The sequence below is a fragment of the Engystomops pustulosus genome, chromosome 4, assembly GCF_040894005.1.
Source record: "Engystomops pustulosus chromosome 4, aEngPut4.maternal, whole genome shotgun sequence".
NCBI classification, from domain to species: Eukaryota; Metazoa; Chordata; class Amphibia; order Anura; family Leptodactylidae; genus Engystomops; species Engystomops pustulosus.
Window position 1 is genome coordinate 213,969,555 of NC_092414.1, and position 26,432 is coordinate 213,995,986.

At 40.9% G+C, this 26,432-nt stretch overlaps 3 protein-coding genes across 4 annotated transcripts in view; 1 reads left to right on the forward strand and 2 right to left on the reverse strand.

The window, feature by feature from the left end:
• Nucleotides 1-15,040, forward strand: part of LOC140128292 (homeobox protein siamois-like) — a 32,177-nt gene extending 17,137 nt beyond the window's left edge. The window contains exons 2-4 of one of the 2 annotated variants that reach the window (XM_072149889.1): nucleotides 12,573-12,846; nucleotides 14,080-14,300; nucleotides 14,545-15,040. In XM_072149889.1, the coding sequence (XP_072005990.1) occupies nucleotides 12,573-12,846; nucleotides 14,080-14,300; nucleotides 14,545-14,733 (684 nt within the window). In that variant the 3' untranslated portion in view covers nucleotides 14,734-15,040. Of the gene's footprint in view, nucleotides 1-12,503; nucleotides 12,847-14,079; nucleotides 14,301-14,544 lie in introns of those variants that run through there. The other variant, XM_072149888.1, reaches the window with a different exon arrangement.
• On the reverse strand, nucleotides 2,106-4,330 carry LOC140125848 (homeobox protein siamois-like). Its single transcript, XM_072144724.1, has 3 exons — nucleotides 3,991-4,330; nucleotides 3,686-3,906; nucleotides 2,106-2,306 (listed from the first exon to the last, which is right to left on the reverse strand). The coding sequence occupies exons 1-3, from the start codon at nucleotides 4,328-4,330 to the stop codon at nucleotides 2,106-2,108; spliced, it is 762 nt and encodes a 253-aa protein (XP_072000825.1).
• A 548-nt stretch (nucleotides 15,041-15,588) lies between the features above and the next one.
• LOC140128295 (uncharacterized) lies at nucleotides 15,589-19,461 on the reverse strand. Its single transcript, XM_072149892.1, has 5 exons — nucleotides 19,259-19,461; nucleotides 18,794-18,932; nucleotides 18,399-18,526; nucleotides 17,336-17,388; nucleotides 15,589-17,098 (listed from the first exon to the last, which is right to left on the reverse strand). The coding sequence occupies exons 1-5, from the start codon at nucleotides 19,459-19,461 to the stop codon at nucleotides 16,251-16,253; spliced, it is 1,371 nt and encodes a 456-aa protein (XP_072005993.1). The 3' UTR covers nucleotides 15,589-16,250.
• Between the last annotated feature and the right edge of the window lie 6,971 nt (nucleotides 19,462-26,432).

A 26,432-nucleotide genomic window follows, 5' to 3' on the forward strand; every position in this document is an offset into this window, starting at 1 on the left:
ATGGCATCTTTTTTGAGACCTATTATTATATAGGCCTTGTTTGAGAAAAACAAAATCTTAATATTGAAGTCATTTATTTTTAATGAATTATTAGAAAAATGTCTATATATGAAAGTCATAAGATAATATGTCTAGTCTACTAGATATGATGATTCCTGTCATAGCACAATGAAAATCTACTTCCTGTCATAGCACAATGATGGTCTACTTCCTGTCATAACACGATGATGGTCTACTTCCTGTCATAACATGATGATGGTCTACTTCCTGTCATAACACGATGATGGTCTACTTCCTATCATAACATGATTAAAGTTTACTTAGACTCTTGGTTACATTCTACCTCTATCACTCTCAATAGGACTTCTTCTTCTTTCTTAGCAAGATGTAGGCCGGTCTCCACTTGGGTTAAACTTTGACTCCACTTCAGAATGCAGTTTTTACATTTCTTTATGGCACTGTCACTAGATTTACAGTCAACAAAACTTCCATAGTGCATCACATGCTGGGGTAAGTCCTTGTCTCTGGCGGTGACCTCTTTTTGGTAGCCATACCTTGGCAGTAACTGGTTTAGGTATCTTCAACTTGGAAACCATCGACATCGACTCCCAGACTTCCACCTTAATGGTGGATGACCTTTCTAAATGAGAGATGGGCTGGGCTCCAATTTGATTAAACTTTGGCTTTTCTTCAGACTGGACTTTTTTTTAGCTTCTTTATGGCTCTAACGCTAGGCCATAGGATATAATTGATAAGATTTGCTGAATGTACTTCCTTTTTGGAAGTTATATGGCCCCTTTTGTGATACTGAATCTGTACATGGAAGTCACTTCCTGAAATATGGGCCCAAATCTAAATGTGAAATATCTCAGAGATTGATGGACGCAGGAGATTTGGCTGCTCTTGCTGGACTGCATGAAGTCTACATTATTTTAGGTGCCTCACAAGGCTTTGAGGATAGTGAACAAGCATGTCATAGGGTGAGTGCTGCTCAGCCCAGATAAATAACTACAATGAGGGTGACTATGGTTGACTTGGCCTTCTCCATAACACCAAAAGTGCTCATACTATCTGTAGTCGTCAGTTTTGGACTCCACCAACCTTGGTTGAATGTTTTGCATTAATACATGCTGTCTCAAAGCGGCGAGCATGTGTGCATCAATGCAAGGTTGAAAAGGAGAATGGTTGAAGGAGCAGACAGCACCCATCTCTATTTAGTGGATGGATCAAGTCATTGTGGGATTGCTGATCTGCAGTAACCTAGTCTGACCACTACACTAGAATGGCGCTCTCTCTGCTTCTTATTCCATTTTTAGGGTTTCAGCTGTTGAGAACAACTGATCTGTGGGGTTACAGGGTGTTAGACCGCACCAATCTGATACTGAGAATCCAGTTTATGGGGGAGATTTGTCTGAGAGTAAAACTGTTCTAGTTTCCCATGGCAGCCAATCAGGGCTCAGCTTTTATCTTTCCACAGCTCTGATTGGTTTCCATGGGAAACTAGAACAGTTTTACCTCGGACATTTGTGATAAATCTCCCCCTAAACACCTGTAAAAGTGATGAAAGTGAAAGGGTCTGTCTACTTTAAATTTTATTTAAATCCAGTGAAGATACCAAAAAAAAAAACAGAAATCGATTAATTTTAAAAATGTTGTAACTTTATTGTGTATCTTATAAATCTAGTTTAACAAAAACCAAGAAGTCAAACACTATACAGAAAAAAATGATTGAAAAATGATTTAAAACAAATATGTTGAACATTTTTCTAAAGTGGAAGATTATACATAACCCCTAAAAATAAATGATCTATCGGATAAGAATCCCAAAAAATATCAAATAAGAACCAAAAATTTATATATTTTTTAAACAGAATCAAAATGGTACAACATTATTATTTTATACATCTAAGAAAAAAGACAAGTCAAACAATGTACAATATTTTATTAAAATGATTTCATAACAAAAATATTTTTAAAAATATTAAACGACATTTTCCTAAAGCAGAAAAATATAAGTAACCCCGAATAATAAATTACTTCTAGTTCTCCCCCCAATAAGTGCCTACAGTACGTAATATACATATAACGATCCCTCCATCCTCCATCTAATATAACAGAGACTCCAGGTCCGGCAGGAGCCACGAGGGGTCCGCACTGGGGGCTGCTCCGTACTGATGGGGATTGGGGGGATTCTCATTGTAACTTTGACAGATCTGTTCTGTAGCTGTGGATTTCGGGTGCAGATTGTCCTCCTCAGATTTGTTGGGTTTTTGGAGATGTCTCGCTCTTCTGTTCTGGAACCAAACCTGAAAGAAAAATAGAGAAATGATCAAAATTAATAAAAAATGATGACACAAAAAAGGGAAAGAAAAGCACAAAAATATTTCAATGTTCTCTAAAGAATTTACTCTAAGAATTTAATTTGATAGATCTAGTGCAATCATAATGAATAGTCATCAAAAAATAATAGTGATGATGATGATAAAGTGAATTATTAAAACATAATTTCATTGGGAATAATAAATAATAGTTATCATCATAAAGTTAAGTTATAATATCATATTATAATATTATTCATCATCATGAAAGTTATAACTATTATTTTTTTTGTTGTTATTAACATTTTTATTTTATGATTAGATTTACTATTATCAATATTATTTTTCGTATTTATAACAATGATTATTATAACTTTAATTACTGTATTAGTATTGTTATTGTTACTTTTAACATTAAGGCACAAAAAGGTTGTAATAATTCAGAATGTTGGGGTTTATTAAAAATCACTACTGTTATTATTTGCCTTTTACATATTAGTACAATTCAAGTTATTTCCTAGAATATTATGGTTTATGTTACATTTTAAAAAAATCATTTTTGAAATGTTAATTTTAATATAATATTTAATATAAATGTTTTTTAATTATTTATATGATTACTAATTCCATGTTTTTTTGTTTTGTTTTTTCATTAATTTCTTTCATTAATAGCTTAAAAATACCCATAAAATAATGAAAAAAATATGAATAATACAAACAATGTTGCGGTAATTTTTAGATATGAATAATAAATACATGTTGAAGTTATACTAATTAGTATTGTTAGTAATAGTGGTAATATAAATATGTTGTTATCAATTATTATTACTATTATTAAGATTACGCCATGACAATATTACTGTTAAAAATTATTTGAGTAAAACTAACAATGAAACTATAACAAACAGCAAATTTAAAGCATCAAACGTAATAATAAAATAACAATTATTATAAAATAATAATAATGATAAAAATAATAATAATTATAAATTAATAATAATGATAAAAATAATAGTTATAAAGGAATAATAATGATAAAAATTAAAATAATTATAAATGAATAATAATGATAAAAATAATAATGATAAAAATAATAATAATTATAAATTAATAATAATGATAAAAATAATAATTATAAATGAAAAATAATGATAAAAATTATAATTATAAATTAATAATAAATTAATTAAATAAATAATAATGAAATAATAATAAAAGAATAACAATCGTAAAACAACAGCAATAATAATAACATGTATTTTTTATCTTTAATATTAGGTGTTGCTTTAGCTATACTACTTATATGTTTCTATTGTTAGTCTAACTAAAATAGTTTTTTACATAAACAATACTAAATCTTGCCATACCTGGATTCTTGGCTCTGTTATTCCAGTGTGACGGCCAATCCGACATCTCCGGTTAAAGTCTGGATATGGGTTGCGCTCAAACTCGGCCGTGAGGAAGGCGATCTGCTCCTTGCTGTAGTTTGTCCTCCTCCTACATCTGTTGTTGGGGGCGGCCATGTTTGCCTCATCCTTCTCCGTCCTGACCTTCTTACAAAGCTCATTGTCTTCACCGTGAAATTTTCCTAAAGATACAAAACATGGAAATATTGTAAAATTGTTCTCAAAAAATTAATTTGTTTGGAAAAATTTTCTGGTGGATGACTTACTTTTCAATGAAGGAGAATCGTCGTAGGACGCGTTGTTGAAGGTTGGTGATGAGGAACATGATGGTGTCTTCACCGTCACTGATGGCTTCTGTAGATCCATGTTCTTCAAGGCTTTTGCTTGTTGTTGGATTCCAACCAGATTGTAGATCTCCAGTAGAGTTTCCCTCAAAGTCAGGGAGTACTGAGGGTCTGGTTGGGTTTCCATGGAAGAGAAGAGACCTGGAAATAATTGGGTGGTATTGGTTGGAGTTTCCTGAGCCACCATGGAGGGAGCAAATGTTGGGTAGTCTTCTTCTAGAGAAAGTATGGTGCAGAGGACCTGGTCCAGCTCTGAGTCCATGGTTGTTCAGTGAGTGAAATGATGGCAGGAGGATCCTCATCATCTTATATATAGAACGGGTCAGAGGATGTTCTGGAGAACAAAGTGGACTTTCTCTTGATGTCTTCTAAAAAGTGTCAAAAATGGTGCCTGGTCCTTTGATGTTTCCTCACCAGTGACACCTCACCGTATAGAACAATACACACGTGGCATTTGTAGATTTATCATGCAAATATCTGTCTTAAACAGAAGCTTTGATGCTGGAGAATTTCTCTTCACACTTCACAGTCTACACATGGAGAGAGGAGTTATCAGCTAATATTACATTATAGGAAAGGAACTAGTGCAAGGAGCCTGATAGATAATAGATAGATAGGAGATAGATAGATAGATAGATAGATAGATAGATAGATATGAGATAGATAGATAGATAGATAGATAGATAGATATGAGATAGATAGATATGAGATAGATAGATAGATAGGAGATAGATAGATAGATAGGAGATAGATAGATAGATAGATAGGAGATAGATAGATAGATCGATAGATAGATAGGAGATAGATAGATATGAGATAGATAGATATGAGATAGATAGATAGATAGATAGATAGATATATAGATAGGAGATATATAGATAGATATGATAGATAGATATGAGATAGATATGATAGATAGATAGATAGATAGATATGAGATAGATAGATAGATAGATAGATAGGAGATAGATAGGAGATAGATAGATAGATAGATAGATAGAGAGATAGATAGGAGATAGATAGATAGATATGAGATAGATAGATATGATAGATAGAGAGAGAGATAGAGAGATAGATAGGAGATAGATAGATAGGAGATAGATAGATATGATAGATAGATATGAGATAGATAGATAGATACGAGATAGATAGATAGATAGATAGATAGATATGAGATAGATAGATAGATAGATAGATGATAGATAGATAGATAGATAGATAGATAGATAGATAGATATGAGATAGATAGGAGATAGATCAATGATAGATCGATAGATATGAGATAGATAGATATTAGATAGATAGGAGATAGATAGATAGATAGATAGATAGATAGATAGATAGATAGATAGATAGATAGATATGAGATAGATAGATAGATAGATAGATATGAGATAGATAGATCGATGATAGATAGATAGATGATAGATAGATAGATAGATAGATAGATAGATATGAGATAGATAGATAGATAGATAGATAGATAGGAGATAGATAGGAGATAGATCGATGATAGATAGATAGATATGAGAGAGATATGAGATAGATAGATAGGAGATAGATAGATAGGAGATAGATCGATGATAGATTGATAGATATGAGATAGATATGAGATAGATACATATATATCCGATGAATGAAATAGATAAAACATAGATATCAGGACGATGGGCAGACATGAGGTAAGTGGCCGGTGTATGATGCTCCCCCAGCACTCGCTGTATGTACCGGGAGGCCTCTGCACTGCTTGGCTTAGAATTTTTCCATGGCCTCCCTAGTGCCGGCTATAGGCAGTCCACAGACACGGGAATACAGATATACAGATACATAGATAAACATGAGGCAGATAGGCAGTGAGATATGAGATTGAATTCTACATATTACATATATATGATATGATACATATATAATGGATAAGCAGAAAGATTTATAGGCGATAGATAGATAGATAGATAGATAGATAGATAGATAGATAGATAGATAGGAGATAGATAGATAGATAGATAGATAGATAGATAGATAGGAGATAGATAGATAGATATGAGATGGATAGATAGATAGGAGATAGATAGATATGAGATAGATAGATAGATAGATAGATAGATAGATAGATAGATAGATAGATAGATAGATAGATAGATAGATAGATAGATAGGAGATAGATAGGAGATAGATAGATAGATAGATAGATAGATATGAGATAGATAGATAGATAGATAGATAGATAGATAGATAGATAGGAGATAGATAGATAGATAGATAGATAGGAGATAGATAGATAGATAGATATGAGATAGATGACAATATATTTGTGTAGACATCCGGCTCGTGGATTGGAGGTTTCCTTTGATGTCACCCCCATTAGAGAGGCCCCTGCTGATGATGTGTCTGCCCCGTCCCTTTAATGTCCCCTCTTGTGTATTGAGGGGGGGGGTTCATTATGGGTCAGGTCATTCATTAGGTTATTATGGCCATTAGAGTCCTACAGGCTGTAATGTCAGTGGTGCTGGAGATGTCGTCATAGTGATGACCTACTACATGTGAGGGGCCACCCCGGATACACATGTGAGGGGCCTGTGTGTAGGGGGCCCCCCTGATACACATGTGAGGGGCCTGTGTGTAGGGGGCCCCCACCTGATACACATGTGAGGGGCCTGTGTGTAGGGGGCCACCTCTGATACACATGTGAGGGGCCTGTGTGTAGGGGGCCACCCCTGATACACATGTGAGGGGCCTATGTGTAGGGGGCCACCTCTGATACACATGTGATGGGCATGTGTGTACGGGGCCACTTCTGATACACATGTGAGGGGCCTGTGTGTAGGGGGCCTCCTCTGATACACATGTGAGGGGCCTGTGTGTAGGGGGCCTCCTCTGATACACATGTGAGGGGCCTATGTGTAGGGGGCCCCCCTGATACACATGTGAGGGGCCTGTGTGTAGGGGGCCCCCACCTGATACACATGTGATGGGCATGTGTGTACGGGGCCACCTCTGATACACATGTGAGGGGCCTGTGTGTACGGGGCCACCTCTGATACACACATGTGAGGGGCCTGTGTGTAGGGGGCCACCTCTGATACACATGTGATGGGCATGTGTGTACGGGGCCACCTCTGATACACATGTGAGGGGCCTGTGTGTAGGGGGCCTCCTCTGATACACATGTGATGGGCATGTGTGTACGGGGCCACCTCTGATACACATGTGAGGGGCCTATGTGTAGGGGGCCACCCCGGATACACATGTGAGGGGCCTGTGTGTAGGGGGCCACCTCTGATACACATGTGAGGGGCCTATGTGTACGGGGCCTCCTCTGATACACATGTGAGGGGCCTGTGTGTACGGGGCCACCTCTGATACACATGTGAGGGGCCTGTGTGTACGGGGCCACCTCTGATACACATGTGAGGGGCCTGTGTGTAGGGGGCCACCCCTGATACACATGGTAGGAGCCTGTGTGTAGGGGGCCTCCTCTGATACACATGGTAGGAGCCTGTGTGTAGGGGGCCACCCCTGTTACACATGTGAGGGGCCTGTGTGTAGGGGGCCACCCCTGATACACATGTGAGGGGCCTGTGTGTAGGGGGCCACCCCTGATACTCAGATGGGGGGCCTGTGTGTACGGGGCCACCTCTGATACACATGTGTGGGGCCTATGTGTAGGGGGCCACCCCGGATACACATGTGAGGGGCCTGTGTGTAGGGGGCCTCCTCTGATACACATGTGAGGGGCCTGTGTGTACGGGGCCACCTCTGATACACATGTGAGGGGCCTGTGTGTAGGGGGCCTCCTCTGATACACATGTGAGGGGCCTGTGTGTAGGGGGCCACCCCTGATACACATGTGAGGGGCCTATGTGTAGGGGGCCACCCCTGATACTCAGATGGGGGGCCTGTGTGTAGGGGGCCACCCCTGATACACATGTGAGGGGCCTATGTGTAGGGGGCCACCTCTGATACACATGTGAGGGGCCTGTGTGTAGGGGGCCACCCCTGATACTCAGATGGGGGGCCTGTGTGTACGGGGCCACCTCTGATACACATGTGTGGGGCCTATGTGTAGGGGGCCACCCCGGATACACATGTGAGGGGCCTGTGTGTAGGGGGCCTCCTCTGATACACATGTGAGGGGCCTGTGTGTACGGGGCCACCTCTGATACACATGTGAGGGGCCTGTGTGTAGGGGGCCTCCTCTGATACACATGTGAGGGGCCTGTGTGTAGGGGGCCACCCCTGATACACATGTGAGGGGCCTATGTGTAGGGGGCCACCCCTGATACTCAGATGGGGGGCCTGTGTGTAGGGGGCCACCCCTGATACACATGTGAGGGGCCTATGTGTAGGGGGCCACCCCTGATACACATGTGAGGGGCCTATGTGTAGGGGGCCACCTCTGATACACATGTGAGGGGCCTGTGTGTAGGGGGCCTCCTCTGATACACATGTGAGGGGCCTGTGTGTAGGGGGCCACCCCTGATACACATGTGAGGGGTCTGTGTGTAGTGGGCCCCCCTGATACACATGTGAGGGGCCTATGTGTAGGGGGCCACCCCTGATACACATGTGAGGGGCCTGTGTGTAGGGGGCCACCCCTGATAAACATGTGAGGGGCCTATGTGTAGGGGGCCACCCTTGATACACATGTGAGGGGCCTGTGTGTAGGGGGCCACCTCTGATACACATGTGAGGGGCCTATGTGTAGGAGGCCACCCCTGATACACATGTGAGGGGCCTTTGTGTAGGGGGCCACCCCTGATAAACATGTGAGGGGTCTGTGTGTAGGGGGCCCCCCTGATACACATGTGAGGGGCCTATGTGTAGGGGGCCACCCCTGATACACATGTGAGGGGCCTGTGTGTAGGGGGCCACCCCTGATAAACATGTGAGGGGCCTATGTGTAGGGGGCCACCCTTGATACACATGTGAGGGGCCTGTGTATAGGGGGCCTCCTCTGATACACATGTGAGGGGCCTATGTGTAGGGGGCCACCCCTGATACACATGTGAGGGGCCTTTGTGTAGGGGGCCACCCCTGATAAACATGTGAGGAGCCTATGTGTAGGGGGCCCCCCTGATACACATGTGAGGGGCCTGTGTGTAGGGGGCCACCCCTGATACACATGGTAGGAGCCTGTGTGTAGGGGGCCTCCTCTGATACACATGGTAGGAGCCTGTGTGTAGGGGGCCACCCCTGATACACATGTGAGGGGCCTGTGTGTAGGGGGCCACCCCTGATACACATGTGAGGGGCCTGTGTGTAGGGGGGCACCCCTGATACTCAGATGGGGGGCCTGTGTGTAGGGGGCCACCTCTGATACACATGTGAGATCTTGTATGTAGAGGGCCACCCCTGATACTCAGGTGGCGGGCCTGTGTGTAGTGGACCCCCCTGATACACATGTGAGGGGCCTATGTGTAGGGGGCCACCCCTGATACTCCTGTGAGGGGCCTGTGTGTAGGGGGCCACCCTGATACACATGTGAGGGGCCTATGTGTAGGGGGCCACCCCTGATACTCATGTGAGGGGCCTGTGTGTAGGGGGCCACCCTGATACACATGTGAGGGGCCTGTGTGTAGGGGGCCCCCCTGATACACATGTGGGGGGTATGTGTGTAGGGGGCCCCCTTGATACTCACATGTGCACGGCCTGTGTGTAGGGGGCTACCCCTAATACACATGTGAGGGGCCTGTGTAGTGGGCCACCCCTGATACTCACATGTGAGGGGCCTGTGTGTAGTGGGCCACCCCTGATACACATTTGAGGGGCCTGTGTGTAGGGGGCCACACCTGCTACACATGTGAGGGGCCTGTGTGTAGGGGGCCACCCCTGATACATATGTGAGGGGCCTGTGTGTAGGGGGCCACCCCTGATACACATGTGAGGGGCCTGTGTGTAGGGGGCCCCCCTGATACTCACATGTGCAGGGCCTGTGTGTAGGGGGCTACCCCTAATACACATGTGAGGGGCCTGTGTAGTGGGCCACCCCTGATACTCACATGTGAGGGGCCTGTGTGTAGTGGGCCACCCCTGATACACATTTGAGGGGCCTGTGTGTAGGGGGCCACACCTGCTACACATGTGAGGGCCCTGTGTGTAGGGGGCCACCCAGGGGCGTAACTACATCAGTAGCAGCTATAGCAGCCGCTATGGGGCCCGCAGTGTGAGGGGGCCCCGTCATCCGACATGACACAATAAAGAATGGAGGATGTGCACCATAATATCTATATTGTACTGCACATTGTCCAGCATAATGTGTATATAACATATACTGTGATGTATATATGCAGTATCTGTGATGTGTATATGGTGTCTGTATACACTGTGTGTGTGTATGTTACATATGGCACTGTATTTATATGTAATTGTAACTCGCATGTGTGAGTATACTAATGTGTATATTTTTTAAGTGGGAAGGGGGGCCCCATGCTGTAGCCTGCTAGGGGGCCCTGTCTCTCCTAGTTACGCCACTGGGGCCACCCCTGATACATATGTGAGGGGCCTGTGTGTAGGGGGCCACCCCTGATACACATGTGAAGGGCCTGTGTGCAGTGGGCCCCCACCTGATACACATGTGAGGGGCCTGTGTTTAGGGGGCCACCCCTGATACATATGTGAGGGGCCTGTGTGTAGGGGGCCACCCCTGATACTCAGATGAGGTTGGTGGCCACATACATTACATTTTTATCTAACAAATGTTTTTGACTGTGTACGATGTCTCCAGCCATAGAGGGAGATGAGATAGAAGAAGGTCCTGGTGGGCTGAGGGGACCCAAAGTCTCATATGAGAAGACACCAGAAGCTTCATGTTTTGTCCCAGTTTACCATAAATAATGCTCCAGGGGGCGCTACCTACACACTACAGTACAGGGTGGTCCATGGCCCAGATTCCATGGGATGCAGACATTTCTGACTGAATAGTTTTTCTTCTCCCGCTTTTCTATTGGTTGTATTAGAGGAACATCCTGATTTACTTTTGCAAAAAAACAAACAAAACAAAGGATCAGGTGCTGATGGCGTCGCACGGCAGCCTGGGGGTTCACTGAAGGACCCCAGGGCTTGATAGCTTTATATTATGGCCCGACATGTCAGGGATATATAATACACATAGCGCCGTCCATTATATAGGAGATCAAATTATCTCATGTCAGTGTCGCAGATATAAAGTATTTAAAAAAAAAAAAAGGAAAAAAACAAAGTCTAAAAAAAAATGTACCTCCCCATTAAAAAAAACCCCACAAAACGAAATCACACACATTTTGCACGAAAAGTGGCCTGGGTTTTTAACATGGAGATAAAGGGGTTAAAAGGGAATACAAGGGATAGAAACCCTTCTAAAACAGTGCCACCCCTGCCCCCAGGTCGTTTGTGGTACTGCAGCTCAGCCACATTTACTTTAGTGGAACAGAACTGCAATACCACACACAACCTGTGGAGAGTGTTGGCGCTGCATGTTCCTAACATCACAGCAGAGAGTGACTCGCTGCACTGTAAATTTTTGGGAATCTTTGAAACTTCCTCAACAGGTGGGTGATATATGTAAAGTCCTATGCATGCGCTTCATGCTGTGGATTCCACTTTTGATTCCCCAGATAAATTCTGTAGTATTATTCCTGTATTATTTGTATTATTATTAATTGAATTTCTTTTTTTTTTTTAAAGTTTTTCATTTTTATTTTCAGGTTTTTCATTAGCTTTTTATTTTATTTCAATTAATTTTTATCTTTTATTTTATTGAGTTCTGTTTTAATCTAATTTTTGTTTTCAATTTATCTTCTAATCTTTTAGTTTTTTATGCTGTTATTTTTCAATTTCACTTTAATTTGTTTCTTTTTATTCTTTAACTGTTATACTTTCACCTCTTTTTTTTCATTATTTTGTATTATATTTTATTTTATCTCTTTTACTAATTCTATTTTACTTCTATTTTGTTATATATTTTAATCTACCGTATTTTATATTTTTCCATTTCAGCTTTTACTTCAGCTTTTTTTGTGAATTGAATTTTTGTGAATTTTTTGTCTTATTTTCTAGCCTTTCTTTTTGTTTATTCCCTGACATTACATTTTATTCTCCTCTTACAGTTTGGGGTAACATCAAAGGGACTTTTTAGCATAATAAGTGATTTGCCCTCTTTCATGTCCACCTCCAATGTGGATTCGTTGTATTTGAAGCAAATGGTTTTTTTTGTTATTTTTAACACTTCCTTATTCATATTTATGCTTCAAGACTTTTTGGTCCAAAAGTTGAAGTGTGAACAGGGTAGACATGTCCAGGTAGGATCAAGGCCTGAAGGTGTCACCACTTCTTTTAAGTTACATCAAAGTTATGTGTACGTTGTGTCCTAAGATACAATTTTTGGCTTCTCCAAGTGTCATGTGGTTTTATAAGAACTGGAAAGTCCAAGGTAACCTTAAATCTGAGCAGAGAGGGCCCACAGAAGCACACACATGGAGAGGGACCCAGAGCTGGACCAGGTCATCTCCAATGCTCTCTCTCTACAGGAGGATTACCCAGATCTCTATCTTCCTCCACCATGTGACAAGGACCTAAATGACATCACCACGTTTCCTAAACTTCTAGACCTGGAAATACAGAGGCCACTAAATGACCCAAACAGACTCCAGGACACCCTGGTCGAGCTATATTCCATACTCGGGATCCCACAGGAACCTCCTCCGATAACAAAGACTTTCAGCAACTGGAAAGATCAGTCTACACCGCCCATTCCGGGTCAAGACGAGCAGCTGACAAAGCAACAAGCACATGGAATTAAAAGTAAGTGAGTTTTCTTATTTTGATTTTTTGAGGCCCAAATATAAGAGTTTCCCAGATCTTGATTGGCATCTCCATTGACCTGGAGGTTTGGGGAGAGTAGTAGGGTGTTTGATGGCCATGACTTAAAAAAATGCCCATAAAAATAGTTGTATGTTCTGGAAAATCACCAGTTTCATCTGGATGGTCGATCAATCTATGTATTTGAGGCCTCCCAACAACCCCTCGAAATCTGGTAAAATAAAGGTTGGGTTCTCCGATTTTAACATTTTCGATGATTTCATTATATTGGGAAAGGAGCTAATGCCAATGTTAGCATGTAGGGGTTTCGGGAACAACATCTAAAGTGTGAAGGCCCAATTTTGAGGTGACAATATGACCAATGAGGTCTATAAGTCTCCATGACTTATCTTTATGATCTGCCTTTCTCAGAGACGAGGCAAACTATGAGTGGTGAGGGTCCACTGGGCAATGATGGTAATGGGTCAAACCACCGTAGTTATTCTACATTGAGTTGGTTTTCCACAATGTCTTTTCAAAGGTTATTACAGTGGTGGTGGGGGGGGGGGGGTCCATTTCGAGAAATGGTCTTCTTCACTCAGATGAGTCTTTTCCTAATATGTTTGTTTGGTAGCTGCATCTTCAGCCTTGTCATGTTGTTCCTTAAAGGGAAGATTCACTTTTGAATGGCCCTTCATTCAATGGTGTGAGCCAAGATCTAAAGTTTTCATGCATACACACCTGGATATCTACAGCAGTTACATTGGTAACAAACAGACCAGCTTTGTGGTGAACATGGCCTTCAGTCTCATAATCAGTGGAGGTCCCAGCTGTAGGACTCTCAGTGGTCAGAAAAAAATATTCTCTATGTTGTGGATCGGTGATAACCTTTAGGCTAAGGCTACAGGGAGCCTTTGCTTTGAACAATCTCTATTTATTAGAAGGGCTCCTGGACCATAGGTAGATAATTAAGTGTTCCTCTACCGAAACTCCTCCCTCAGTAGGACACCAATGAGTATGTGTTTTGTTTTCTTGTTGTGCCCCCCACAGGTTACATTAAGAATTACATAGTGTCGATTGATATCAATGGAGGACAGGATAGGTGTTCCATAGAGTGAGGTGGTCTTTCATCCACTCCCAACTGATTCTCGAAAGAGGACCTTCCTATCAGAATTCAGTAACATTGAGGTTACACAAAGGTTTTCTAAACTTTTGTTATCTACTACTGTTTTTCAGGAATGTTGCCTGAAGAAGAAATGGAAACATCCAAGAGAGTCAAGGAAGAAAAAGAAGATCAAGTCCCATCGACGTCAAGTCAAAAGTGTCGAAAGAGGACTCTCTACAACAAGCAGCAGACTCTATTCCTACAGAAGCAGTTTGATTTCAACCCCTACCCCGATTATGTGAGCAGATGCTGCTTCGCTCAGGTCACAGGGATCCCAGAGCCCAGGATTCAGGTGAGAATATTTTTTTGTATCATATTTTGTTTTTTTTTTTAATTTATATACAGGAAGTGTGTAGTATTGCTGCCGAGTGCCGATTTTTTAGTGCTCAGAGCATTGTCTAGGTTGGATAATTATTAATTCTTGTCTTACATAATAAATTATATATTGATTTGAAAAAAATGACAGACATTTTTTTTTTAAAAGTTCTTAATTTTTGTCTGAAAACATATTGTTTTTTTTTTTGTCACCATCGCAGGTCTGGTTTCAAAACCGAAGAGCAAGACATCTGAGTAAATCTTCCACGTCCCAAGAAGCGGGGAGTGCTGAAAGTGTAATAGGGAAGCCATTCAAAGAATGTGAGGGGTCCCCGTACCCCAAAATCTACAAGAATTTTTCTTCCATACCCCTGGTCCAGAGCAGCAAAAGTAATGGACACCCAAGCTGAAGAATAATCCCAGAAAAAACATTTCCAGCACTTTCTGACACCCCTACACATTATGGATGTGGAGTCACACTGCCCCCTTTGCGTATATAGTATTTAATTATTAAAACATTTTTTTTGTATTTAAAAACCTTGTGAAATATTGAATAATTTTTATCCAATTGTATAATATTCATTTTTTGTTTAAAATAAAAAAACAATATGTATTTATATGGAAGAGCGTTCACTTCATTGCATTTCAGAAAACCGTTTTTTCTGATGTAAAAAAAATATTTATAATAAATATCATTTTTAAAAAGGGAATTTTTAATGTGTCCAAGATGGAGTAACTGTTTGTTTTTTTTTTACTTTGGTATTGTTTGTTAAGTTTTTGAGTAAAAAAAATCTGCTAATTCTTTTGTGCAATTTTGCTGTATCTAGATAACATTAGGGTATTTAGAACAAAGATGATATTTTTGTAATTTTGCACATACGTCACATCGAATATGCATAACCCACTCCTGCCTCTTTGTATTTTTATATTTTTTAGATTTGCCTTGTCTAAAAAATTTTTCATTCATTGTTATCTGACTACTTATATTTTTTAACAACAACATTTAATGTCCTACACAGTATCTAGGAAAATGTACAAAAAAAAAAATTATCAAAAAAATAATAAAATACAGAGGAAAAAAGGGGAAAAATTCAAATGCACAATTTTATTTTTGCTTATTTTGTGTGGTAAACTACATGGTTCACTACAATTGTGGAGAAATCATTTTTATATACTTTTATACTTTACATATTACGGTTTATAATTTTACAACTTTGAACAAAATAAAAATCTGTTTTTTTGAATAGTAAATTTCTTTGCATTGTCAAATTCTGACGCCCAAACTTGTACAAAAAAACTTGTAAAAATTCGGGCCTGTTGATTTTCCCACCATTTTTTCCTATACTGTTAGTCCATAGTTTAATATACCCCATTATTACAGAACATGTTGTACCCTACTATCTTCATATGTATGTAATACTGTCCCTCACAACATATCTCACCCCACTATCAAATTATATGCTGTACTCCATTATTTTTATACTGTACCCCATTTTTAATATGCCACATGCTGTACCCCACTTGCATTACTCAAAGTAACCTGCTATGGGCGACCATGGTGGCATCAACCAGCAGCCAATATTGTTCTTGACTGCTTCTACCAAGCATGAGCTGGTCAATGGGTTCCCAACTTGACCAGGTCTCTGCTGGTTCCGCCTTGTATATTACTTTAATGGTAACCCAATCAGTGTAATTTATGTTCATCGTAAAGTTAATGCCTTCTTGCTAAGTGATACCTTTAAAAGGGGCTGGTTGGTCATTGAGAAGACTAACAAGACCAATCTCATCTACTCCATGTCTACATTGGTTCCCATAATGACTACCCATGTGGTGGAAGAGTCTAAACCCACTGATTAAAACTGGTAAAAGGTTCTATGATCCAACTGATTGTGTTGAGTGTGTTTAGCTTTCTGCTGGTGTAGGGCCACTATGCGTAATCTTCATTTCTATTCTCCATCCTCACTTCAAACTCTTCATTGTCCAGGATCTTGTAGTTTAGGTTTCTGAACATTAAAAGGTTTGAGTTTCTGGAATCCCGAGTCGATTCAAACAACTTGGCCAACACAGGTGCCAGTGGCTCAAAATTAGCTGTGTCTGCCAGCCACTGGGCATATTCCCATTGGTAATCTCCGAGACGGTAAAGATATTTGAGTGGTAGGCCAGCTCTTCGGTGCTCTACAAGCTCTTTGCGGGATTCTGAAAGCATTTGCTCTGTAGGTGGTAATGGGCATTTGCCCTCCAGCACTTCCAGGAAAAATTGGGCCTGGCAATGAGCAAATGGGAATGGGATCACAATTTTACAGGCCCCGATGAAGCCTAGGGTGGGGTATCGGGCATGGATAAGGCATTTATAGAGTGGTGGGAGATGACCTTTCCCTTGGTCAGGGTTTTCTATATCTTCACCATCCAAAAATCCCCAGTCCAATACATCCTTACGCTCCATCACGTGACCATTACTGATACCAGTTCTAGGCAAGAAGAATGGGTAGTGGTATTTGTATCCAGTACAGAAGATAAGAGTATCTGCTTCAACCTTTGTCCCATTCTCAAAAATTAGCTCATTGTGGGCAGCTCTGACTATGGGAGGTGCCACAGAGACATTTTCTGGTGGGCTCCAGTTTAGAGGAGGACCCCGGTTGCTCAAAATGACATGTTTGGCATGTGCAGAAAGTTCCATAGCTATGTCTACACCTGAAGGTCCTGAGCCCAGGAGAACAACAGAACGTGAGGAGAAGACCTCCGGGAAGCGGTAAAAATGGCTGTGTAATACTTGTCCTGCAAAAATCATGAAAAAAAATTATACTTTTTAAACTTTATATAATACATTCATAGTAGTTACAGATAACTTTTTTGTTCTTGTTTTTAAAGTTGATCATATTTCCTAAAATTAATTTTGGGTCTTCTTTATTTCGGCAAGTGCAGTGTAGTACCAGACATGGCCACCACCCTGATGCTGCATTAAAAAGGAGACTTATTGTAGAAGATCACTAAGTCAATAAATGTTTATCCCACCTTGAAAATTCTTCATTCCCTCGATGTCAGGGATGTAGGGATGAGAGTAATGTCTGCAGAGAATGGGACACAACATAAGTCATGGTGTCTATAATTAGAATTATTTCCACGGTGCTGTAAATTCAATGAAGCGTTCACATACATTACATTGACATGAGAATAAATAACCATAAAAAGGACTCGTGGGAGGAGGACCCACTTGAGGGCTCGCAATATACATGGTAGGGTAGATGGAGACAAAAGGTGAGGAACACAACAATAGGGATATTATTATAGGGTTTTTAGGTCACGTTTGGATTTGGATGGTGGGGGACAGTCTGAAACATTTCGGTAGAGAGTTCAAGAGTATGGGGGAAGCACGGGAGAAGTCCTGGAGACGGTTGTGAGAAGAGCAGATGGTAATAGACTAAAGCGGAAGGTCCTGTGAGGAATGGAGATGATATATAGGACGGTATTGGCTGATTAAGTCAGAGGTATGTGAAGGGGAAGGTCATGTTCGGCTTTGTAAGTCATGGTTAGTGTTTTATATGTTGTGTAATGTGTAACCAGTGGAGAGACTGGCAGAGAGGAGAGGCAGAGGAGGATCGAGGAGACAGAGGGATTAGCTGGGCAGCAGAGTTATGGATGGATTGGAGGGGAGTTTGCTGGGAGACCACAGAGACGAATATTGCAGTAGACCAAGCGGGAGATGATGAGGGCATGGACAAGACTTTTTAGACTTCGGGCCGAGAAATGATTCAATGCAGGGTATGTTTTTGTGGTAGAAGTGGTTGAAGTGAAGGTCAGCATGTGGGGCTTTAAATGCTAATCAGTACAAAAGTCAAAGTCCCATCATGAAAGACCTTGTAGTTCTAAACTCTAGGTTCCACCCAAGATGCCAGGTGCTAAGTACATGATACAAATATGGACACTTCATGGATTGATTAACGGGATGCATTCTTTCTATCAATCCCTATAGTATCAACGGCCCTATTTGCTGTTCATGAAGGACACAATGTAAAGAGCGGAGAGATTGATTTGGAATAGATTAGGTCAGGTGGGGATGAAGAAAGTAGACACTTACCCCACACACACCATGACAGCATCAAATTTTTCCAACACCTCTTCACCATGAGTGGTAGATACCACCCACCAGGACACCCGCTCTTTGCTTACATCAACCGGATAGACAGAAACCACACAAGTGTTAAACTGCAAAGTACCATAGATCAAGGAGATATATTAAATCTTAGAAACGTCAAAGTCTTTGCCCTTATCACCATGATACCCCCCCGGTGGATGGGCTCTTTTACCAGTAGAGAAGTGACCCTGAAGAAACTACAAACCAAAGCGATGGATCTCGGTGGCTTCCCTCATACTTTGTGGCTGCCCTGGACTTCTATCCAGGAGATGGTATGGGTTCAGCTCCCTACTAGTGATCGGTAAAGGTCCATGATGGAGGTGTTCGCCCAGTCTTACCCTGATGTGTGATCGGATGGAGAATTTATCGGTGTATTCCTCTAAGTATTTCAGTACTTCCGAATGGTGGATGAAGGACGGTAAGGAGGGATCAAAGTGAAAGTCTGGAAACTCCATTAGTTCTTTAGGAAGATTTGTCCTAAAATGGTGAGAAATGTATGAATCAGTTCTCCACTGAGTTTCTTGATAGACCATCTACATCATGTGTCCTTCAGAGCACGGTTGTCAACAACCTCATAACAAGCAGTAATAGATGTCTCACTGATAAAAACCTTTAGAACCAACCGTGGGAAAGTCTTTGGTCACACATCTCATATAGGTTGAGGACACTCACTGAATACAATCCACCAGACTCTCAGATTCAAACTGTATCAAAGCAATATAAGGGACCACCCGATATGTAAGCCCAGGTTCATATTATTGGTTAACTTAGCATTGAGGATAGAAAAGTGATGCTGGACTTACATGAGATCTCTGTACATACTGGAATATGTGTTATCATGTGTTTCTGGTTCCTCCATGTACACCCAGGTTCCGCCCACTTGATTAGACGCCTCAAAGACCACTGGAGGTTCAAAGGTTAATGGTCTGGAAAGAATGTGACGTGCACTGCAAAGCCCAGAAGACCCAGCTCCAATCACCGCCACACGTAGCCTGCTGGACGCCATAGGGGCTTATATCACTGCCAAAGAAAAAAGTGTAGAAATGCTACAATACTGCTTCCATATACTAGAATACAACTACTATAATACTGCCCCCCATGTACTAGAATATAACTACTATAATACTGCCCTCTATGTACAAGCATATAACTACTATAATACTGCCCCCTATGTACAAGAATATAACTACTATAATACTGCCCCCTACGTACATGAATATAACTACTATAATACTGCCCCCTATGTACAAGAATATAACTACTATAATACTGCCCCCTATGTACAAGAATATAACTACTATACTACTGCCCCCTATATACAAGTATATAACTGCTATAATACTCCCCCCCCCATGTACAAGAATATAACTACTATAATGCTGCCCCTATGTACAAGAATATAACTACTATAATACTGCCCTCTATGCACAAGCATAAAACTACTATAATACTGCCCCCTATGTACAGGAATATAACTACTATAATACTGCCTCCTATGTACAAGAATATAACTACTATAATACTGCTCCCTATGTACAGGAATATAACTACTATAATACTGCCCCCTATGTACAGGAATATAACTACTATAATACTGCCCCCTATGTACAAGAAAATAACTACTATAATACTGCCCCCCATGTACAAGAATATAACTACTATAATACTGCCCCCTATGTACAAGAATATAACTACTATAATACTTCCCTCTATGTACAAGCATATAACTACTATAATACTGCTCCCTATGTACAGGAATATAACTACTATAATACTGCCCCCTATGTACAAGAATATAACTACTATAATACTGCCCATATGTACAAGAATATAACTACTATAATACTGCCCCCTATGTACAGGAATATAACTACTATAATACTGCCCCCTATGTACAAGAATATAACTCCTATAATACTGCCCCCTATGTACAAGAATATAACTACTATAATACTGCCCCCTATGTACAAGAATATAACTACTATAATGCTGCCCCTATGTACAAGAATATAACTACTATAATACTGCCCCCTATGTACAAGAATATAACTACTATAATACTGCCCCCTATGTACAGAAATATAACTACTATAATACTGCTCCCTATGTACAAGAATAAAACTACTATATTACTGTCCCCTATGTACAAGAATATAACTACTATAATACTGCCCCCTATGTACAAGAATATAACTACTATAATGCTGCCCCTATGTACAAGAATATAACTACTATAATGCTGCCCCTATGTACAAGAATATAACTACTATAATACTGCCCCCTATGTACAAGAATATAACTACTATAATACTGCCCCCTATGTACAGAAATATAACTACTATAATACTGCTCCCTATGTACAAGAATATAACTACTATAATACTGTCCCCTATGTACAAGAATATAACTACTATAATACTGCCCCCTATGTACAAGAATATAACAACTATAATGCTACCCCCTATGTACAAGAATATAACTACTATAATACTACCCCCTATGTACAAGAATATAACTACTATAATACTGCCCCCTATGTACAAGAATATAACTATTATAATACTGCCCCCTATGTACAGGAATATAACTACTATATTACTGCCCCCTATGTACAAGAATATAACTACTATAATACTGCCCCCTATGTACAAGAATATAACTATTATAATACTGCCCCCTATGTACAGGAATATAACTACTATAATATTGCCCCCTATGTACAAGAATATAACTACTATAATACTGCCCCCTATGTACAAGAATATAACTACTATAATACTGCCCCCTATGTACAAGAATATAACTACTATAATACTGCCCCCTATGTACAAGAATATAACTACTATAATACTGCCCCCTATGTACAAGAATATAACTACTATAATACTACCCCCTATGTACAAGAATATAACTACTATAATACTGCCCCCTATGTACAGGAATATAACTACTATAATACTGCCTCCTATGTACAAGAATATAACTACTATAATACTGCTCCCTATGTACAGGAATATAACTACTATAATACTGCCCCCTATGTACAAGAATATAACTACTATAATACTGCCCCCTATGTACAAGAATATAACTACTATAATGCTGCCCCTATGTACAAGAATATAACTACTATAATACTGCCCCCTATGTACAAGAATATAACTACTATAATACTTCGCTCTATGTACAAGCATATAACTACTATAATACTGCCCCCTATGTACAGGAATATAACTACTATAATACTGCCCCCTATGTACAAGAATATAACTACTATAATACTGCCCATATGTACAAGAATATAACTACTATAATACTGCCCCCTATGTACAGGAATATAACTACTATAATACTGCCCCCTATGTACAAGAATATAACTCCTATAATACTGCCCCCTATGTACAAGAATATAACTACTATAATACTGCCCCCTATGTACAAGAATATAACTACTATAATGCTGCCCCTATGTACAAGAATATAACTACTATAATGCTGCCCTTATGTACAAGAATATAACTACTATAATACTGCCCCCTATGTACAAGAATATAACTACTATAATACTGCCCCCTGTGTACAAGAATATAACAACTATAATACTACCCCCTATGTACAAGAATATAACTACTATAATACTACCCCCTATGTACAAGAATATAACTACTATAATACTGCCCCCTATGTACAAGAATATAACTATTATAATACTGCCCCCTATGTACAGGAATATAACTACTATATTACTGCCCCCCATGTACAAGAATATAACTACTATAATACTGCCCCCTATGTACAAGAATATAACTATTATAATACTGCCCCCTATGTACAGGAATATAACTACTATAATATTGCCCCCTATGTACAAGAATATAACTACTATAATACTGCCCCCTATATACAAGAATATAACTACTATAATACTGCCCCCTATGTACAAGAATATAACTACTATAATACTGCCCCCTATGTACAAGAATATAACTACTATAATACTGCCCCCTATGTACAAGAATATAACTACTATACTACTGCCCCCTATGTACAAGAATATAACTACTATAATACTGCCCCCTATGTACAGGAATATAACTACTATAATACTGCCCCCTATGTACAAGAATATAACTACTATAATGAAAATTCAAATTCAAGGAATAGCTTAGCATCAGTAGTAAAAATCCATTCTTCTTTATTTCATTTAAATTAAAAAGTCCATAGCAAAGACCTGTTTCCCTCTCATAACTACTATAATACTGCCCTCTATGTACAAGCATATAACTACTATAATACTGCCCCCTATGTACCGGAATATAACTACTATAATACTGCCCCTATGTACAAGAATATAACTGCTATAATACTGCCCCTATGTACAAGAATATAACTGCTATAATACTGCCCATATGTACAAGAATATAACTACTATAATACTGCCCCCTATGTACAAGAATATAACTACTATAATACTGCCCCCTATGTACAAGAATATAACTACTATAATACTGCCCCCTATGTTCAAGAATATAACTACTATAATACTGCCCCCTATGTACAAGAATATAACTACTATAATACTGACCCCTATGTACAAGAATATAACTACTATAATACTGCCCCCTATGTACAAGAATATAACTACTATACTACTGCCCCCTATGTACAAGAATATAACTACTATAATACTGCCCCCTATGTACAGGAATATAACTACTATAATACTGCCCCCTATGTACAAGAATATAACTACTATAATACTGCCCCCTATGTACAAGAATATAACTACTATAATACTGCCCTCTATGTACAAGCATATAACTACTATAATACTGCCCCCTATGTACAGGAATATAACTACTATAATACTGCCCCTATGTACAAGAATATAACTGCTATAATACTGCCCCTATGTACAAGAATATAACTGCTATAATACTGCCCATATGTACAAGAATATAACTACTATAATACTGCCCCCTATGTACAAGAATATAACTACTATAATACTGCCCCCTATGTACAAGAATATAACTACTATAATACTGCCCCCTATGTACAAGAATATAACTACTATAATACTGCCCCCTATGTACAAGAATATAACTACTATAATGATGCCCCTATGTACAAGATTATCACTCCTATAAAGTGTGAATGTAATAAGTAGCAGTGATTATAATATAAGCAGCACTGTATCTCCTGTATATATTTACTGTGTATACTCCTCTGCCCCTGCCCTCTATACATTACCTCTGGAGGAGATGCTCTGTCCTTATGCTGTATTTGCACCCATAGAAGTGAATTAGGAGAGATTGACCTTTGTGCTTGGGCTGAGTGACTGATTGACAGTCTGTGTCTGTCCTATATGTTAATGGTGTGTGATGTCAGTAGCTTAATATTGTTTCACAGACCCCCCCCCCCCCCCCTAGATGCAGCAGCACAGAATGTGAAATAAGGTGGTCTATATGATCTCTGATGCGATCTGTGTGATCTCTGCTGTAACCTATGTGAGATCCGTTGTGACCTATGTTATCTTTGGTGTGGCCTATGTGGTCTCCAGGGTCCTCTATGTAATGTCCGGTGTGCCTATGTAATCACTGGTGTGGCCTATTTGATCTCCCCTGTGGCCTATGTGATCTCCAGCGTTGCCTAAGTGATCTCCGGTGTGGCCTATGTGATCTCCGTTGTGGCCTATGTGATCTCCGTTGTGGCCTATGTAATTTCCAGTGTATCCTCTATGTGATCTCCGGTGTGGCCTATGTGATCTCCGTTGTGGCCTATGTGATCTCCGTTGTGGCCCATGTAATTTCCAGTGTGTCCTTTATGTGATCTCCGGTGTGGCCTATGTGATCTCCGGTGTGGCCTATTTGGTCTCCGGTGTGTCCTCTATGTGATCTCCGGTGTGGCCTTTGTGAACTCCAGGGTGACCTATGTGGTCTCCGGTGTTCTCTATGTAATGTCCGATGTGACCTCTATGTAATCACCGGTGTGACCTATGTAATCACCAGTGTTGCCTATGTGCTCCCCGATGTGACCTATGTAATCACCGTTGTGACCTATGTAATCACTGGTGTGACCTATGTGATCTCCGATGTGGCCTATGTGATCTCCGGTGTGTCCTCTATGTGATCTCCGGTGTGTCCTCTATGTGATCTCCGGTGTGTCCTCTATGTGATCTCCGGTGTGTCCTCTATGTGATCTCCGGTGTGTCCTCTCTGTGATCTCCAATTTGGCCTATATGATCTCCAGTGTGACCTATGTGATCTCCGGTGTGGCCTATCTAATTTCCGGTGTGTCCTCTATGTGATCTCTGGTGTGGCCTATGTAATTTCCAATGTGTCCTTTATGTGATCTCCGGTGTGGCCTTTGTGATCTCCGGGGTGACCTATGTGGTCTCCGGTTGTCTCTATGTAATGTCCGATGTGACCTCTATGTAATCACCGGTGTGATCTATGTAATCACCAGTGTTGCCTATGTGCTCCCCGATGTGACCTATGTAATCACCGTTGTGACCTATGTGATCTCCGATGTGTCCTCTATGTGATCTCCGGTGTGTCCTCTATGTGATCGTCGGTGTGTCCTCTATGTGATCTCCGGTGTGTCATCTCTGTGATCTCCGGTGTGGCCTATGTGATCTCCGGTGTGGCCTATGTGATCTCTGGTTTGTCCTATGTAATTTCCGGTGTGTCCTCTATGTGATCTCCGGTGTGACCTATGTGATCTCTGGTGTGGCCTATGTGATCTCCGGTGTTTCCTCTATGTGATCTCCGGAGTGTCCTCTCTGTGATCCCCAGTGTGGCCTATGTGATCTCCGGTGTGGCCTATATGATCTCTGGTGTGTCCTCTATGTCATCTCCAGTGTGTCCTCTATGTGATTTCCGGTGTGTCCTCTATATGATCTCCGGTGTGTCCTCTATGTGATTTCCGGTGTGTCCTCTATGTGATCGTCGGTGTGTCCTCTACGTGATCTCCGGTGTGGCCAATGTGATCTCCGGTGTGTCCTTTCTTTGATCTCCAGTATGGCCTATGTGATCTCCGGGGTGACCTATGTGATCTCCGTTGTGGCCTATGTCATTTCCTGTGTGTCTTCTATGTGATCTCCGGTGTGGCCTATGTGATCTCCGGTGTGGCCTATGTGATCTCCGGTTTGTCCTCTATGTGATCTCCGGTGTGGCCTATGTAATTTCCGGTGTGTCCTCTATGTGATCTCCGATGTGACCTATGTGATCTCTGGTGTGGCCTATGTGATCTCTGGTGTGTCCTCTATGTGATCTCCGGTGAGTCCTCTATGTGATCTCCGGTGTGACCTATGTGATCTCTGGTGTGTCCTCTATGTGATCTCCGGTGTGACCTATGTGATCTCTGGTGTGTCCTCTATGTGATTTCCGGTGTGTCCTCTATGTGATCTCCGGTGTGTCCTCTATGTGATCGTCGGTGTGTCCTCTATGTGATCTCCGGTGTGTCCTCTATGTGATCTCCGGTGTGGCCTTTGTGAACTCCGGGGTGACCAATGTGGTCTCCGGTGTTCTCTATGTAATGTCCGATGTGACCTCTATGTAATCACCAGTGTTGCCTATGTGCTCCCCGATGTGACCTATGTAATCACCATTGTGACCTATGTAATCACTGGTGTGACCTATGTGATCTCTGGTGTGGCCTATGTGATCTCCGGTGTGTCCTCTATGTGATCTCTGGTTTCTCCTCTATGTGATCTCTGGTGTGTACTCTCTGTGATCTCCAGTGTGGCCTATGTGATCTCTGGTATGTCCTCTATGTGATCTCCGGTTTGTCCTGTATGTGATCTCCGGTGTGGCCTATGTAATTTCCGGCGTGTCCTCTATGTGATCTCCGGTGTGACCTATGTGATCTCTGGTGTGGCCTATGTGATCTCCGGTGGGTCCTCTATGTGATCTCCGGTGTGTCCTCTATGTGATCTCCGGTGTGTCCTCTATGTGATCTCCGGTGTGTCCTCTA